The sequence below is a fragment of the Dermacentor albipictus genome, chromosome 1, assembly GCF_038994185.2.
Source record: "Dermacentor albipictus isolate Rhodes 1998 colony chromosome 1, USDA_Dalb.pri_finalv2, whole genome shotgun sequence".
Lineage (NCBI taxonomy): Eukaryota > Metazoa > Arthropoda > Arachnida > Ixodida > Ixodidae > Dermacentor > Dermacentor albipictus.
Genome location: NC_091821.1, coordinates 487,313,826 through 487,331,953, shown reverse-complemented (window position 1 = coordinate 487,331,953; position 18,128 = coordinate 487,313,826). Strand labels below are relative to the sequence as shown.

Sequence of the window (18,128 nt, the reverse complement as noted above, 5' to 3'; positions counted from 1 at the left end):
TGATTCCAGCACGATGGTAAAGAACCCCGTTCCTATACCGCATTTATGTGATACAAGAGCGTCGAATGTTAGGCGTCGTGCGCTGTCCGAAGAGGCCGATTAATAATGCATTCGTTACCGGGGACGGAGTTGGTACTTAAGGCGAGAACCACGGACTCTCGTTCCGAAAACGTAACGGTGGCATCATTCTCGGCGTTGTCCTGCTGTGTGTAGGGCGGTTGCTGTTGAGGTGTTTGGGGGACAATGTACTAGGCTGATAGGTCCCGTAATAACTGATCATCAGAGCCTGGGACCAGTTGTAGTACTTTCTGAACATTCGACCGCTCTGTAGTTTTACTCGTACAATCGTCGAGGAGATACCGGAGGATATTCTAGGTTCTGTGAAGCTTAGGCTGCCGTTGCATACTTGGCATACATCATGCCATTGCTGCTAGTGAGCTGATGCGCATATTCCTCGATATCCTGGTTGAGTAGCCCGACTCGTTTGCGGATATTACGGTGAAGTTTCTAATCCTGAGATCGCCTTTGATCCCCCGAGGGCCTCTAACTTATGCAGGAGTGAGTTTTTGAAGGCCAGCCTTTTCAGAGACACTTTTCGTCACTTCCCGGGCGTACTCCAGCAACTTGACCATGCAGGCCTCAATAGTGGGCGGAGCGCCGTCCGGAAGAGTGCGCCGTGTGCGCCGTGCCCGAAAGACCTCCAAGTCCATAAGACTAAGTGGCCGTCAAATCCTATTTAGTCAGATCAGTCGTGATGTGCGTCTGGTCGACGAAGTGGTCAATGCCGAGAGTGTGTCCGGTAGTCGCAAGTAAGTTCCACACCAAATTAGGCCGATTCCTGAGACCATGTAATTTGCAAAAAGTTGCTGCAACGGAAGTAAAGAAATGACCACTACAGATTTTAAATACGCGTGACTTCTGCAATATGGTGTATCGCAGCCAAGCTTGAATGAGAATTCCATTAACATTGGCAGTCAAATTGAAATTCATTCCGCCGTTACTTTTGATCGTTTATATTCCCTCGAGCATCATTTTTGAAGACAGCCACTCCTTCACCGCATATCATTTGATTGCGTATATCATGCGAATTTAATGTTAAAGCTTAACTGTCTCGTAAACAATCAAAAGATTTTTCACTGCCTTGTTCTTACTGTTCAAAGGAATACACATAAAGTTCCTGGAACGGCCAGTCGCTCAGCAATTTTGCGTGCACTTGCGCGCTTCTTTCAAGCTCGGAAAAATACTTTTATGTAGCACGTATTGAACAGAAACCTGTATCGAGAGTTTTTCATGACGCTCAACAATTTTCTTATTGAGACATTTTATCTAGATATAATATATCAGAAGGTCATCAAATAATGAAGAGTAACTATCAAATTAGATGAAATGAAAGAAAAACGATTCGAATATCTCCAAGCGACGGCGTAAACAACACTACCATGGTTCTGTCCAGCTACGTAACATTCGCGCATATTTAAACTCTGGCTAAAATTAGCTGGGCACCCTGCATATTTATTTATGACAGTATTTCAGGGCTCCTTTAACATCTCAAGTTGTGGATCTATGTCAGTAACAGGAAAAGAAGAATCGACATGTAGACACATACGGCATCAGGAATGTTGAAATTAGGATAATTTATGAATTCAAGTATATTGGTGTGATCATGAAGAGAGCACTTAACTGGAACCCTCCTATAAAGTACAGCGTATCTGCAGAATTAAAAATAATATGGTAACTACAACACATCTAATGGATCTTCTAAAAAAGAGAAAGCATACGGTTTACACATGTTTAGGGAAACCAAAACTCGAACATGCTGGCGTCGTTTGTGGCGCGCATTGTCAAACAAATATTGCTCACACTAACTTCTTACAAACAAAACCACTGTTTCCTTTACGATGCTTCCGACCAAAATACATCTCTCGGTGAGCTTCTATATCTATCTGGCCTTCCAGTACTCCAATCACGCCCTAGTTAAGAGCTACGCATGGCACACAACGTTTAAAAAAAAGAACACTGGACAATACTAGACTTTCACGCCTACGCGCAGTTAAACTGATCAAGACGCTCTAGACAGAAGCACGACACTACTAATGTTTGGCCACAAAGACAAATTGCGGGACAACGCGATTCATCTTTTTCAGGAACTATTGTGGATAGGTACGCGCTACCAGCAGATGTAACAAATTTATACAATGTGGCAGCACCTTCACCTGCTACCCGTAACCGCATTTTCGATATCAAATTTACTCGGCGCAAATTTATTTCTGTATTGCGTCACATCAGCGGCGCACGCTGGGCGGCCTTGCAGTTATCCTCTGTTCTATAACTTCTCTCTTGCTTATTCATGAACCTCTTGCGACTTGATCGGCGGTTAATCATCATCATCATCATCAGCCCGGTTACGCCCACTGCAGGGCAAAGGCCTCTCCCTCACTTCTCCAGCAACTCCGGTCATGTACTAATTGTGGCCATGCCGTGCCTGCAAACTTCTTAATCTCATCCGCCCACCTAACTTTCTGCCGCCCCCTGCTACGCTTCCCTTCCCTTGGGATCCAGTCAGTAACCCTTAATGACCATCGGTTATCTTCCCTCGTCATTACATGGCCTGCCCATGCCCATTTCTTTTTCTTGATTTCAACTAAGATGTCATTAACTCGCGTTTGTTCCCTCACCCAATCTGCTCTTTTCTTATCCCTTAACGTTACACCTATAATTTTTCTTTCCATAGCTCGTTGCGTCGTCCTCAATTTAAGCAAAACCCTTTTCGTAAGCCTCCAGGTTTCTGCCCCGTACATGAGTGCTGGTGAGACACAGCTGTTATATACTTTTCTCTTGAGGGATAATGGCAACCTGCTGCTCATGATCTGAGAATGCCTGCCAAACGTACCCCAGCCCATTCCTATTCATCTGATTATTTCAGTCTCACGATCCGGATCCGCAGTCACTACCTGTCCTAAGTATATGTATTCCCCTACCAGTTCCAGTGCCTCACTACCTATCGTAAACTGCTGTTCTCTTCCGAGACTGTCAAACATTACTTTAGTTTTCTGCTGATTAATTTTTAGACCCACCCTTCGGCTTTGGCTCTCCAGGTCAGTGAGCATGCATTGCAGTTGGTCTACTGAGTTACTAAGCAAGGCAATATCATCAGCGAATCGCAAGTTACTAAGGTATTCTCCATTAATTCTTATCCCCAATTCTTCCAAATCCAGGTCTCTGAATACCTCCGGTAAACGCGCTATGAATAGCATTGCAGAGATTGCATCTCCCTGCCTGACGTCCCTCTTGATTGGGATTTCCTTGCTTTCTTTATGGAGGACTACGGCGGCTGTGGAGCCGCTGTAGATATCTTTCAGTATTTTTACATACGGCTCATCTACACCCTGATTCCGTAATGCCTCCATGACTGCTGAGGTTTCGACTGAATCAGACGCTTTCTCGTAATCAATGAAAGGTATATATAAGGGTTGGTTATATTCCGCACATTTTTCTATCACCTCATTGATAGTGTAAATATGATCTATTCTTGAGTAGCCTTTACGGAATCCTGCCTGGTCCTTTGCTGGACAGAAGTCTAAGGTGTTCCTGATTCTATTTGCGATTACCTTAGTAAATAGTTTGTAGGGAACGGACAGTAAGCTGATCGGTCTATAATTTTTCAAGTCTTTGGCGTCCCCTTTCTTATGGATTAGGATTATGTTAGCGTTCTTCCAAGATTCCGGCACGCTCGAAGTCATGAGGCATTGCGTATACAGGGTGGGCAGTTTTTCTAGAACAATCTGCCCACCATCCTTCAACAAATCTGATGTTACCTGATCCTGCCCAGCTGCCTTCCCCCTTTGCATATCTCCTAAGGCTTTCTTTACTTCTTCCGGCGTTACCTTTGGGATTTCGAATTCCTCTACACTATTTTCTCTTCCATTATCGTAGTGGGTGCTACTTGTACTGTATAAATCTCTGTAGAACTCCTCAGCCACTTGAACTATTTCACGCCTATTAGTAACGATATAGCTGGCTTCGTCTCTTAACGCATACATCTGATTCTTGCCTATTCCTAGTTTCTTTTTCACTGTTTTTAGGCTTCCTCCGTTCGTGAGAGCACGTTCAATTGTATCCATATTATAGTTCCTTATGTCAGCTGTCTTACGCTTGTTGATTAATTTAGAAAGTTCTGCCAGTTCTATTCTAGCTTTTGGGTTAGAAGCTTTGAAACACTGGCGTTTCCTGATTAGATCTTTCGTCTCCTGCGATAGCTTACTGGTGTCCTGTCTAACGGAGTTACAACCGACTTCTATTGCACACTCCTTAATGATGCCCATAAGATTGTCAATTGCTTCAACACTAAGGTCCTCTTCCTGAGTTAAAGCCGAATACCTGTTCTGTAGCTTGATTCAGATGTCCTCTAGTTTCCCTTTTACTGCTAACTCATTCATTGGCTTCTGATGTACCAGTTTCTTCCGTTCCCTCCTCAAACCTAGGCTAATTTGAGTTCTTACCATCCCATGGTCACTGCAGCGCACCTTGCCGAGTACATCCACATCTTGTATGATGCCAGGGTTAGTGCAGATATGAAGTCTATTTCATTTCTTTTCTCGCCATTTGGGCCCCTCCACGTCCACTTTCGGCTAACCCGCTTGCGGGAGAAGGTATTCATTATCCGCATATTATTTTGTTCTGCAACGTCTACTAATAACTCTCCTGTGCTATTCCTAGAGCCTATGCCATATTCCCTCAATGACTTGTCTCCAGCCTGCTTCTTGCCTACCTTGGCATTGAAGTCATCCATCAGTATAGTGTATTTTGTTTTGACTTTACCCATCGCCGATTCCACGTCTTCGTAAAAGCTTTCGACTTCCTGGTCATAATGACTGGATGTAGGGGCGTAGACCTGTACTACCTTCATTTTGTACCTGTTATTAAGTTTCACAACAAGACCTTCCACCCTCTCGTTAATGCTATAGAATACCTGTATGTTACCAGCTATATCCCTATTAATCAGGAATCGGACTCCTAGTTCTCGTCTCTCCACTAAGCCCCGGTAGCACAGTACGTGCCCGCTTCTCAGCACTGTATATCCTTCTTTTGCCCTCCTAACCTCACTGAGCTCCAATATATCCCTCTTAATACCCTCTAATTCGTGCAGTAACACTGCTAGACTCGCCTCACTAGATAACGTTCTAACGTTAAACGTTGCATGGTTCAAATTCCAATGACGGCCTGTCCGGAGCCAGGGATTCTTAGCATCCACTGCTGTGTCACAGATCTGACCGCCACCGTGGTCAGTTGCTTCGCGGCTGCTGGGGATTGAGGGCCGGGGTTTGGTTGTTTTATTCATATAGGAGGTTGTGGCCAAGTAGTGCACCAGGGTGGCCAATCCTGCTCTGGTGAAAGAGTGCGTTACCAGTTCTGGTCACCGGGGTCAGGCCGCAATCCAGGCCTGTTTATGCAATTTTCTCAGTGCACAATTTCCTTCTGTTTTTTTTTTCGGTGGAAATTGCGCGGCACCGGTGTTCGAAATACACACTGTTTTGTGCAGGTACTTTACTCTCGCTGAAGTTAGTTTGACTTTGTCCTTGGTTCAAGTTGCGCTTTATTACTCGCGCGTAATTGCAGCTGCATGAAACATGCTTTTACAAGACTTGACAATTTTCTCTATTATCCGAACATTTTTAGGTTCTGGTCATGACGACGCGTAATATCGAATTTACTTGTACCGTTTTGTTGAGTCAGGTCAGCGGCGCATGCTCAGTGATCTGGAAATATGTAGGTTATTTTTTTATTGTTTTCTTTACTTTTGCCGTTTGCTTACTCACGAACCTCTTGCCCTTTGTTCTATTGTTAATTGTTGATATTTGTTCTCACGTTTAAGTGCAAATGCATTTATCTTGTCTAGATTATGTTTTGACTGTACCCTTGAGCACGACTGATATTTTTTTTACCCTCCACTATAGTGAACCACACATGTGTGCCTCATGTTTTGATGGTTTCACTGTTAACCACTCTTCCATTGACTACGAAAGGGCAGTTGGCAGTATTGCATAGGGAAATGAACTAATGTATGTGGTTTTGCGTGCCGAAATCATGATATGATTGTGAGGCAAGCTATAACGGGGACCTCTGGAGAAACTTTGATACCTTGAGATTTTTATTGTAAAAACATTATATGCACCATAACGTGAAAATCCACCGTAGTCGACGGCGTTAGCGATGGATAGCGCCAAAAATAGCTGATGGCGCGAACAGTAAAAACACGTACGTCAAAAAATATTCGGAATAATGACACATTTCTGAAGCAGCTTTACGCAAATTATGTGTCACAATGGCTTTGACAAGAGAATTTAGTACAGTTTGGTCTGGGTGGAAATCGAACCCGGATCTCTGGAATTCGAGACTCGCACGCTTTCCCGACGCTACGACATCTGCACGGTACTGGCTGATTAAATGTGCGACTATTGGGCTCGTCATTGCGCAGGTTACTTCGCAGCCATCTGACTGACTAAAGGTGCTGCCTAGTACGTGCCTCGATGGGCACATGATGGTGCAATCAATACGGAGGAGGTGGCGTCACGTAAATGAGTGTATGAAATTAGCGCGCTGCTCCCCGCGCTTCCCTTGCTCTTCGCATTTTATCGGTGCTATGTCTACTGCGATTGATTCTCGACTCGACATGATGAGCGTATAAAATGAGCCGTCTCGGGCCATGATATACGCAAACCAACACACAAAATCAGCTTTAATGCATGGCGAAAACATCAATGGAAAACATTTTACCTAAGGGACTCTAGTGCTTTCGTAAACCACACGTAATCAGTCTTAAGTGCCTCTACCAAATTTTTAACGTGCAGTGAATGCACGGTAGACGAATGTTTTTGCATTGCACTCCATCAGAATGCAGCCTCCGCTGCAGAGGCTGAACTCATGACCTGGAGCGCAGGAGGGCAAAGCCATTGCCCCTGAGCTAAAGCAGTGGGTCTGCCAAACGCTTTATCACACATTTATTATACGGACATTTCTCTAGCTATATCGAAATTACCGTTTCAAAAACTATAAATCCATGTAGCATTTTAGAGCGAAGCTTTATTTGCTTCTTCCTTCGACTTTCCCACTGCTGCTGCTGCTGCTGTGGTTGCTGCTGTCTGGCACACCGCGTTGGAAGGTACTTCCGAGTGTGTGTTCATGACAGGAGCGCTGAAGATAGAAAAGGCGACGTGAGAAACTCGTTTGGATCGCACCGCGGTGAATGAGCACAGTACCCTCTGCAACTCCCTGGGCGTCGCCATTTTAGCCTCTTGACGGCGGTTATTATCCGCGACCACCCTCGAATGCATCGCAGGAACTGGGGACCTTTCTACCAACGTTGCGAGTCCAGTGGAGACGTAGGTAGAACTGCAGAGAGGAGGGAGAAGAGGCAGTGATCATACAGATGGGGGGGGAAGGGGGGCGTGAGAGGGCAAGGAAACCCTACTACTATACGTCAGATGTTGCGGGGAAAATTGATAAGCTTGAATTCCAGGTACGGTACAGTACGTTTCTGCTATTTCTGAAAAATGAACACCATGCAAGTATGTCAAGCGGCCAAATTACTCAGGGTTGCAGAAGCAAAGCCACATTAATTAAGGCGCACTGCAATGCCCAGAAGACACTGCGGAAGCGGTCGACCGTCACATGAGCAATTCTGGGCACGTCACGGTAGCCTTGCGGCTATGGCATTGTTCGAGGCTGCGGATTAGATCCTGACCGCGCCAGCTGCATTTTGACGGGGGTGAAATAGAAAACGCACGTGCACTTACATTTCGGGACAGCTTAAAGAACATCACCTGTCAAAATTAACCCGTAATCCGCCACCACGATGTGCCTCATAATCCGATTCTGGCTTCGGCACTGCAGCCCCATTATCCAATTCAAGTTTAATACTACTACAATGCGATGTGCTGTGTGATGGAATGAGAATGCTCAACCCTTTCAGAGGATATAAAGTATGGCTCGCAACAACGCCTCAAGCTCTCCCTATGTGTTCTGTGTACCACGCAGACTAAGAGCAGTGGAGAACGCTAGGTAACGTTTAACATCAACTCACCACTCGCGTGTTAGACTAAAAGTTGAAGAAATTCATCAGTCGCCGTCAACATCACCATAATCATGGTCAATCAAAGCAACCAGCAGAGAAAGCTTCGCTTAGATCGATTCCCACAGTGCCTGGGATTTGCACAATTTTTATGCACCAGATTGAACCTCAGTGTACACGAAGTACTAGAGGACACTCTCGAAAGAACTGATAATTAGGTGCCTAGATAATTGAACCATCTTTCAGCTTAACCACTATCGGTTCCGCGTTGTGTTATCGATTGGAAAGCAGGTTCCTGCAGCGAAGTTTCAGCTTCTGAGTGATTTGTCGCCTGCCTTACTCCTTATTCGCGTCTCTCCTTTATGATCCTACTTTCATGCCACTCTAGGAATCGTGCAAAAAGCAAAAGGGGCGCAAGTGGCTGCAACTATGGTCAACAAATGTTTCCTGCCAATCATCAGCAAGTACAAGTATACCCCGAAGATGTTCCAGAAGGTATGCATTGCTGACCATTTTGAAGCTTCAGAGCTGTTAAAATGCAGCTCTTTTTCTTTCAAATTAGGAGTAAATGGTCAGAAAGACACTTAGAAAGAGCTCCGAGAATAACTGCTGTAGGCCCTACCTTATACTAATTAAAATTTCAGTTTCACTTCTACGTATGCTTCTTTTTCTGCGACATCTGCATGAAAAGCATTTTTTTGCTTGGTGTAGCTATGTTTCTTTAATCAGAATGAGACAGTTTCGTCGTGCGATTATCTTCCTCCATACAGTATCCTCGCAGGAAAAGTACGCTAGAGATATTCTTCCAGGCACGATACTATAAGCTTAACATCATGCAAATACTTGCCTATAAAAGAGGTATATGCCCACGTGACGCACATGATGCTGAAGATTTGTACTATTTCTATCAATAAGCACTTCTTCTGACTAGCGCGGCTATCTGGCAGATTTTCTATCGGCAACACTGGTTTTCTCGCGGTTCCAACTGCAGGTTACAGGTCACAACAGGGCACAATTTGCTGGATTTCCGGAACCTATAAAACACTTTCAGCACGACATCGCCGTAACATTTGTTATCTTCCGTACTTTTAATCGGTAAGCATTCTTAGGCCAATTACTAAGGACATCTGGCTGTCCATCGGTCGGCCAGATGGTCGGTCTGTTGGTCCGTTATGGCGAACACGATGCGCCCGATAAAGGAAAAGAAAGAAACAGAATAAATTTAAAAGGAAAACATTGGCGAGTTTCGACCCTACGACCCCACGCTTAATAGCCGAGTGGATTGCGCACTGGGCTACACACCCATATTTTTCTATATTGTGGGCTAAACAGCCTCGCTTGCTGGAGGTGAGTATATCTGGACCAACGTTACTAGACTAGCTTCAGTTTTAAAACTCGGCACCGTTGCGCGGAACCGCCACCCGCCCGCGCCTTCGTGGCGCTGCAGTCGCGCCCGGCTTAAAGCCCGGCTTCACTTCCTCACTAGCCGGCTACGCGGGCGGGCCGGACTAAGCACGCGGTGCAGCGTTGGTGTATTTTGTGGTTCGTTGTTGGCGGCGAATTTCAGCAAGCATGCCATCCGTGAAACTGTAGCCTTCGCCGAGTTTCTTAAGAATATCAGCAGACGATGCCGACGTGCTGCGTACCTGGCTGCATGGGCCGCTATCGGAACGATGTCGACAGTTCGGCGCACCACTTTTTCTGTGCTCCCAGCAATGCGACGCTTCGCTCGGCGTGAAACAGAGCGATTCCTCGTGCCGACCGGGAACTCACTGCGAAATCAACGGCACGCGCTCGCGCCACTGCTCCCGCGTTCGTCGTCGTCTTCCACAGCTGGCTGTGTGGCCGTTCATCTTTCCAGCGTAGAATTTCACTTCACTTCTGTCGTCGTAATGGGGAGGCCGCGTTTACGGGGGTATGAGCCATTGCTTAAGGGAGTATGAGCCACTCATGGTCATACGTAACGGAAAGATTTAATTTTGAAGAAATTTAATTTCGAAGAATCACAAGCAGCAAATCGCAGGCGAAGGCTGCTAGCCACGCCAACGAGCAAACTCGAGACATCGAACGCAAGCGACAACTGCGGACATACCGCCAGTGAAGTTGTTCTCTCTCGCAGCCGATTGTGTGTGTAACCTCATAACTGAGAAATACTTTAATTAACCCTCGGGATTAACCCAGTGATAAACACAGGGGCCGCACGTTTCAGCTTCGCTGATTAAACATCTTCACGGAATAAAAAATCCGACTTTTTTGTGTGTGCGTGTGGCTTATTGTGTGTACAAAGACCAACCTCATTATTTTCGTAGCGCTTCTTTGGCGTGGTGAGAAGCTTCGGTGGGGATAAAGATCATCCTACAATCACGCACTTTGGCCAGATATTCAGGCTCGTGAGCCTAAACTGCGCGAAACGTTGAGACGACAGGAAGAAACGACATTTAGAAACGCAGCTACTGCGTTTCGTTGTATGCGTTTCTTCCTTTCGTGCCGTTTACCCTTCTTTCAGTATTAACGAACTGGCGCGATAAATCTTATTGCTGTAGGTGGATACCGCTATCTCGTGGTATCACTAATTCGGACAAGGGAGAACGCCAGCAAGCGTGAAACACGCGCAAACTGCCCGTCCGTACGAGCTCACGGCTGTGACGAGGCGTCTGCAATGGAGCCCGATGGAACAGCGTTGCCCTCTGGCGGCTGTCACAGAAGTGGCGACAGCGGCTGTAAGCGCGCGGGCGGGGAGTTTTACAACTGAAGCTAGTCTAGTAACGTTGATTTGGACCTTATGAATGTGGTGTACCGACGGTACAAAACAAATGTCTAAGGAGAACATATTAGAGAGTTTTAGCAGTGCCATATTACGATACGGTAAGTGCGGTATACGGTACGGTATTACCGTTCCGTACTAATTTACCGCGATGACCGAAGACGTTTTAGCTGCGTGTGCCACTCGATGCGTACGGTAACGTGATAATGATGATAGCGGCTAACATTGTGGCTTTGCAGAATGCAATAACTATGCGCTGAGCGCGAAATATTCATTTTGACGAATACTATTAGAAAGCTTTAGCTTATCCATACGCGCATTATTTTTTAGAGAAGTGCCCGGCTACGGCCAACTTAGACACCAGTCACAAGGCCGGTAACGACATGTTGTGACACTTGTCCTGCAACACGTGAAACCTTTTCTTACATAGGTGTTCTTATCCAATCAATACATAAAAAAGACTATGTTTCTTGTAAATGGCACCGCTACTGACACTTTACACCAGCTGATACGTAGAATGTAGTTAGTTAATGCAATAAAAACTCTGCGTCCCCTCTGAGTAAACTCTGCATCGCTAGATGGTGCCACCTACCTGGTTTTTTTTATGCCACTGTTTACTTCTTGTCACTTCGTCACTCCGCAGAAGGTGATTTAAAGTAACCTCTTGCCTTGGTATTATCACGGTAAAAAAAGCACGCGAGGCGTGGACTCTGTAGCCGACATCAGCTTCTCAGTGTTTTGGCTTGGTGCAGCTCGGCTCGCGAAACGCGGTACCAGCCGACCCTTACCGACTCCTTACCGTCTAGTATGCCGTACGGAAAGTCATTCCGTACGGTAAAGTTGGCGCATGCGCAGTACTCGGCCTGTACGGTATTGCGCACTTACCGTACCGTATACCGTACTTTCCGTAGCACCGCTAAAAGTCCCTATTCTCGCGAAAAGAGTTTACCGTGGGCCCCTTTTCTTTCTTTCCGCGAATGTTGTGGGCTCTTAGATGCGTAGGGAAGCCTTTGTGCAGAGATAACAGCGACTGCGCTTCGGGCATGTGCTCCCGCCCGGACGACGCCGCCGCACATGAGACGCGTCGCGCCCTCTTTCCACGCTCGGCTGTATCGGGCGTCAAAAATTTATTAGGTATAGGCGAATTGATTTTGTATGCGGAGTGTCTACGCGACCATTTTTGGCCTCTTAAACTCCGGCTCTTATTGGATGCTGTCGGCCGCCTGATTGGTCGAAATAACCCATTGGTGGAGAAGCCAGCGTCACGTTCATTAGTGCTTAAATCGGTGAAGTCGAGCCCAGCATCGCGAGCCAACGTGTCGTTGTCAGGGTCGTCTATTGCAACGAGCGTCAAAGTTGGCGTCATAAAATAAAGAACCAGCTTATCGTCGCGCGCTTTCCGTTCCGCTAGCCACGATAGTTCCGCGATGGCGCTGCTGTCAGCTCTGCCTTGGCTCTGTTTCTGGCCGTGCGTTTGCGTTTTGCGCAGAAAAGCCGTAGCACCGTCTGCGGGCGCCGTTTTACTCACCGACGGCGCAACGTCCCTACGAGAACATTGCGACAGCCCTTCTCCATCGGAAGGCGGGCCATTTGAACTGTGCTAGAGGTACGCCGACGCTTCAGAACGCATTTTCGCTTAACATAAGTCTCTTCTTCGCATGAAACCAGCATTTCGACATTTCTGCTATGGTATTTCAACAGTCCACGTTAACTTAATACTAACGTTTCGTGAATGCTCCATAACCTCATTTAAGGAATGGCTTGAGTAGTTTTTGAGAGAGCAAGGAGACAGCAGCAAACGGTGCACTTCACCAAGGGAGACCAGGCCGTTCAGGCAGACTGTCGACAACGGGTATGACATCGTTTTGTATGTAAATATTTGTACACTGTCAACCTAAAGTAAGTGCCAAGTTAATAAACCTAGTGATTGGAATTCTACTTCTCGTCGTCATGCCTTCGGATGTGGACTTAACCCTGCCGGAGCTCACCCTCCTTCATCTTTCTCTCCCAGGTGAGCTGATGCGTCTGACCTCAACAGGTGCGTCACTTCGCTACAATATTATATGAACGCTTTGTTGAAATATTTGGTGATGGTGGAGTAAAAGCTATCTCTAGAACCACATGTGGAGGCAACTCAGAGCTTCGTTGACATCAGGGAAGTTCCGGTTTAGCTAAAATTTAATGCCAACTACGTCACGACTCGGAAGCGTTTTGGTGATCCCGAGCCCAACTTCTTTCGTCGACCGAAATACCGCCTGTCTCTGGGAGCTCACGCGGTTCACGTCGTGCAACACAAACAGATAAGCAGTCAATGGGGTGGTACGGATGATAAGGAGTGATGAGGTTCCATCATGCTTGGTGAGGTTCTACTTTGGTGGATAATGTGCTAAAGAGGGATAATTGCTTATATTCGTTGGAGCAATTCTGATGAGGTTTATGAGGACCGATTCGAATTGACAAGGGACCAATCAAGTTGGATACAGACTGACAGGGTTAATAAGGACTGCATCATGAAGATATGAACAATAATCTTATGGGCATCATTAAGAAGTGTGCAATAGAAGTCGGCGGCAACTCAGTTAGACAGTATGCCAGTAAGCTTTCGCAGGAGACGAAAGATCTGATCAAGAAACGTCAATGTATGAAAGCCTCTAACCCTACAGCTAGAATAGAACTGGCAGAACTTTCGAAGTTAATCAACAAGCGTAAGACAGCTGACATAAGGAAGTATAATATGGATGGAATTGAACATGCTCTCAGGAACGGAGGAAGCCTAAAAACAGTGAAGAAGAAACTAGGAATCGGCAAGAATTAGATGTATGCGTTAAGAGACAAAGCCGGCAATATCATTAATAATATGGATGAGATAGTTCAAGTGGCTGAGGATTTCTATAAAGATTTATACAGTACCAGTGGCACCCACGACGATAATGGAAGGGAAAATAGTCTAGAGGAATTCGAAATCCCAAAGGTAGTGCCGGAAGAAGTAAAGAAAGCCTTGGGAGATATGCAAAGGGGAAGGCAGCTGGGGAGGATCAGGTAACAGCAGATTTGTTGAAGGATGGTGGACAGATTGTTCTAGAGAAACTGGCCACCCTGTATACGCAATGCCTCATGACCTCGAGCGTACCGGAATCTTGGAATAACGCTAAGATATTCCTAATCCATAAGAAAGGGTACGCCAAAGACATGATAAACTATAAACCGATCAGCTTACTGTCCGTTGCCTACAAAGTATTTACTAAGGTAATCGCAAATAGAATGAGGAACACCTTAGACTTTTGTTAACCAAAGGACCAGGCAGGATTCCTTAAAGGCTACTCAACAATAGACTATATTCACACTATGAATCAGCTCATAGAGAAATGTGTGGAATATAACCAATCCTTATATATAATTTTCATTGATTACGAGAAAGCGTTCCATTCAGTGGAAACCTCAGCAATCATGGAGACATTACAGAATCAGGGTGTAGACGAGCCGTATGTATGAATATTGAAAGATATCTATAGCGGCTCCACAGCCACCGTAGTCCTCCATAAAGAAAGGAACAAAATGCCAATAAAGAAAGGCATCAGGCAAGGAGATACGATCTCTCCAAGGCTACTCACAGCGTGTTTACCGGAGGTATTCAGAGACCTGGATTGGGAAGAATTGCGGATAAGAGTTAATGGAGAATACCTTAGTAACTTACGATTCGCTGATGTTATTGCCTTGCTACTAACTCAGAGGACGAATTGCAATGCATGCTCACTGACCTGGAAAGGCAAAGCAGAAGGGCGGGTTTAAAAATCAATCTGCAGGAAACTAAAGTAATGTTTAACAATCTCGGAAGAGAACAGCGGTTTACGATAGGTAGCGAGACACTGCAAGTGGTAAGGGAATACAGATACTTAGGACAGGTCGTGACCGCCGGATCCGGATCATGAGACTGAAATAACCAGACGAATAAGAATGGGCTGGGCTGCGTTTGGCAGGCATTCTCAGATCATGAACAGCAGGTTGCCATTATCCCTCAAGAGAAAAGTGTATAACAGCTGTGTCGCACCAGTACTCACGTACGGGGCAGAAACCTGGAGGCTTACTAAAAGGGCTCTACTTAATTTAAGGACGGCGCAACGAGCAGTGGAAAGAAGAACGATAGGTGTAACATTAAGGGACAAGAAAAGAGTAGATTGGGTCAGGGAAGAAACGCGGGCTAATGACATCTTAGTTGAAATCAAGAAATGAAATGGGAATGGGCAGGACAGGTAATGAGGAGATAACCGATGCTCATTGCAGGTTACGGACTGGGTTCCGAGTGAAGGGAAGCGTAGCAGGACGCGGCAGAACGTTTGGTGGGAGGGTGAGATTAAGAAGTTTGCAGGGAAAACATGGCCACAATTAGTACATGACTGGGGTGGTTGAAGAAGTATGTGACAACTGGCTGCGTGGACATGTGCAAGTCGAGCAATGTTTCCGCGTACTTAGAGAACTCTAGTGGAAGGTCTGCATGATTTTTATTGTTTGAGCTTTCCATACAGAGCCCTCACAATTTCATTTCATACCCCGTCAGCTAGGAGGCCTTGGGGAGCTCCGCTTTGCACCACTTTGAGCGCTGACTTCATGAGCAGCACCGCTGCGGTGCTGCAGGCGTCGCACCTCAAAGGTGTACGTGATGCGACTGAAGGAAAGCTGTCAGCGCTTATTAGCATCCAAAGAAAAATTAGAACGTATTACACTGATATTTGCTGTCCATCCTGCTTAAACCATTATTCTGACCATGCTGTGGTATTACACAGCTGCTCAGCAGACACGCTAATATGTGTGGGCCAAATGCGCATGCCAGCAGCGGAATCCGGCTAGGACGCATGTCTGTCTACGGCACAGCCGGTTGAGTGGAGCGTCAAGGGGCGTCCACATGGATTTGTCGCTATTGCAGCCACACGTGCTGCGCGTTTATGAGGTCCCCTAAATTGTATACGTGGAAGCGTGGTGCGCATCATTTTTAGTAGGACAATACGACGACGCCGACTACGGCACCAGTGCTCCTAAAGCTTCCACCTGGTTGCAGCAAACATAATCCATATGTGTTGGGGTCTATATGCAGGGAAGCTTTAAGGGAGTGTGTTCAACTGCACGAATAAACTCACCGCTTTATTGCAATCCATCTTTTTTATGCTTAGGATCGCGCATACCGGAATGAATTAGCATCCAATGAATGCTCCCCGCGCCTTCTAGCATTCTTCTATACATCTTTTTAATCTTCTCTATCTACCTTGTACCGCTGCCTCTGTCAGTGATGCATCCGATCATATCAGTCTCTTCCCTTCGTTTTTTCACTAATTCTCTAAACATATCTTGCTTATCTCAACTGCTGACCGGTTGACTCTTCCGTCTGCTTTAAAACCAAGCGCTCCTTGAATATGTGCGCTACACACTGTTCTCGCTGAGTGAATCACTTCGCAGTTCATCAGGATGTGCTTAGCGGTCTCTGGATTTATTCCCCAGCATACACATTCGTCGTCTAACAGCGAATATTTGCTCCGATTTTTTTTTTGTCCGCAGGAAACCAGCTCAAACCTCAAATAGCAAGGCACCTCCGTTCGTATTATCGTGTGGATTTCCTGTTCTAACTTCTTATTTCTCATTCTTGTAGATATCCATGGTCTTTTTCGTTTCCATTCTTCGTACCCAATTCGCTGTCTTTTTAAAGCGACGCTTTCTTTGCCTCTTCCTTCGACTTTGCCACCGCTACTGCTCCTGTCAAGCACACCGCGTAAAGGTGGGGGGGGGGAGGGGGGTTCCAGAGCGTGTGTATACATGACAAGAGCTAGTCAGAGAGCAAAGGCGGTGCTACAAACTCGTTTTCGCCCCCAGGTCGAATGTGCACAATGCCCCCTGGAGCTCGCTGGCAGTCCCCACATTATCCTCTTCACAGCTGTAATCATCCGTGACTCCTCTCTGAAGCAATGCAGAAACTGCAGAGCTGCCCTTTCTACTAACGTGCGAGGCCAGAGTGGACGTAGATATAATGCAGGAAGGAGGGAGGAGAAGAGACAGTTGCCATACAAAGGAGGAGGGGGGGAGGCGACGTGAGAAGGCAAGGAAATTGTACTACTATATGATGGCAGTTGCAGGGAAACTGGATAAGCTTTAGTTCAAGGTACGGTACAGTACGTTGTTGCTATTTCTGAAAAATAAACACCATGCAAATATGCCAAGCGGACAATTACGCAGGACGTGCGGAAGCAGAGCCGCATTACTTAAAGCGCACCGCAGGGTCCACACGGCACTACGGAAGCGGTTGACAGTGAAATCAACACTTCTGTCACGGCCATTCAACGCAAAAGCAAGGTGCAGCCAGCTACGTCGCGCCGCAGACAATAAGCGCGCGCGCCTCGGCCGAGTTTACAGCTGCGACCACTTTTCTTGCTGAGGGCGCCACTTCTCCGGGACACTTTCGCGAATTCGCGCCGGGGCTAAGCGGGCGTTGGTTCTCGCGTCAGAACGTGTTTGCCTCGTGCTATATGCATTCATATCGTGCTTTTTCGCGTGCGTTTGTGTGAGCGAGTTTGCTTGTGCTCGCTGTGCTTTGTTAAGAGGAAGCTTTAGCTTGGGCCCAACGCCGACGCGGCCATTTCAAATACATGTAAAACGCAAAAACGTTTTTCTGAGATAATCCTTGGACCGATTTTAACTAAATTTGTTGCATATGAGAGAAAAAGCTAAATTCTAGTGACTGTTCCAAGCGGAACTTCGATTTAGGGCCTGAATGTTCTGAAGATTTTTAAAAATTTGAAGGTATGAAAAAAAAATAGAAGCGCGAAGTTTACGATATAATAGCTCTGCAATAAGAACAGATATCGCTGTTCTGTAACCACGTCCGTTAGATTGTTGAAAGCGGACAAATTCGATATGTCAATTCATATCTTACGTGAATTTTTTACGTTGTTGACAAGGGTTCTGCAAAAGCTGTATTTCCATATTACTAAATTTATTAATATTCCTCTGAAGCATATCAATTTTGTCTGCTTTATATGTACTATTATATGCAATACACAGAATTGTGGTATCATTTTCGTTGCTGAGTTAGAGAGTTCTAATCTTGATAGTGTCGTTTGCTGAACATTTTACATATTTGCCAATTTTTAATAAAACAATTCACGACGTAAATCAAACATTCAAAAGCAATGGTCCCTAGATTTTATGTTATTGTTTTAAATGAAGCAAATCTGGTCAAACTTGGTGCAGTGGTTGCCGAGAAAGACGACTTTTCCTTTTACACGTATCTAAATAGGAGCACCCGTGCTAAAG

At 45.9% G+C, this 18,128-nt stretch overlaps 1 protein-coding gene across 1 annotated transcript in view; it reads left to right on the top strand.

The window, feature by feature from the left end:
• The window catches only part of LOC135912251 (uncharacterized), a 70,292-nt gene that overhangs the window by 975 nt on the left and 51,189 nt on the right, over positions 1–18,128 (top strand). The window contains exon 2 of the mRNA XM_065444646.2: positions 8,457–8,563. Coding sequence (XP_065300718.1) covers positions 8,498–8,563 — 66 coding nt within the window. The 5' untranslated portion in view covers positions 8,457–8,497. The remainder of the gene's footprint in view (positions 1–8,456; positions 8,564–18,128) is intronic.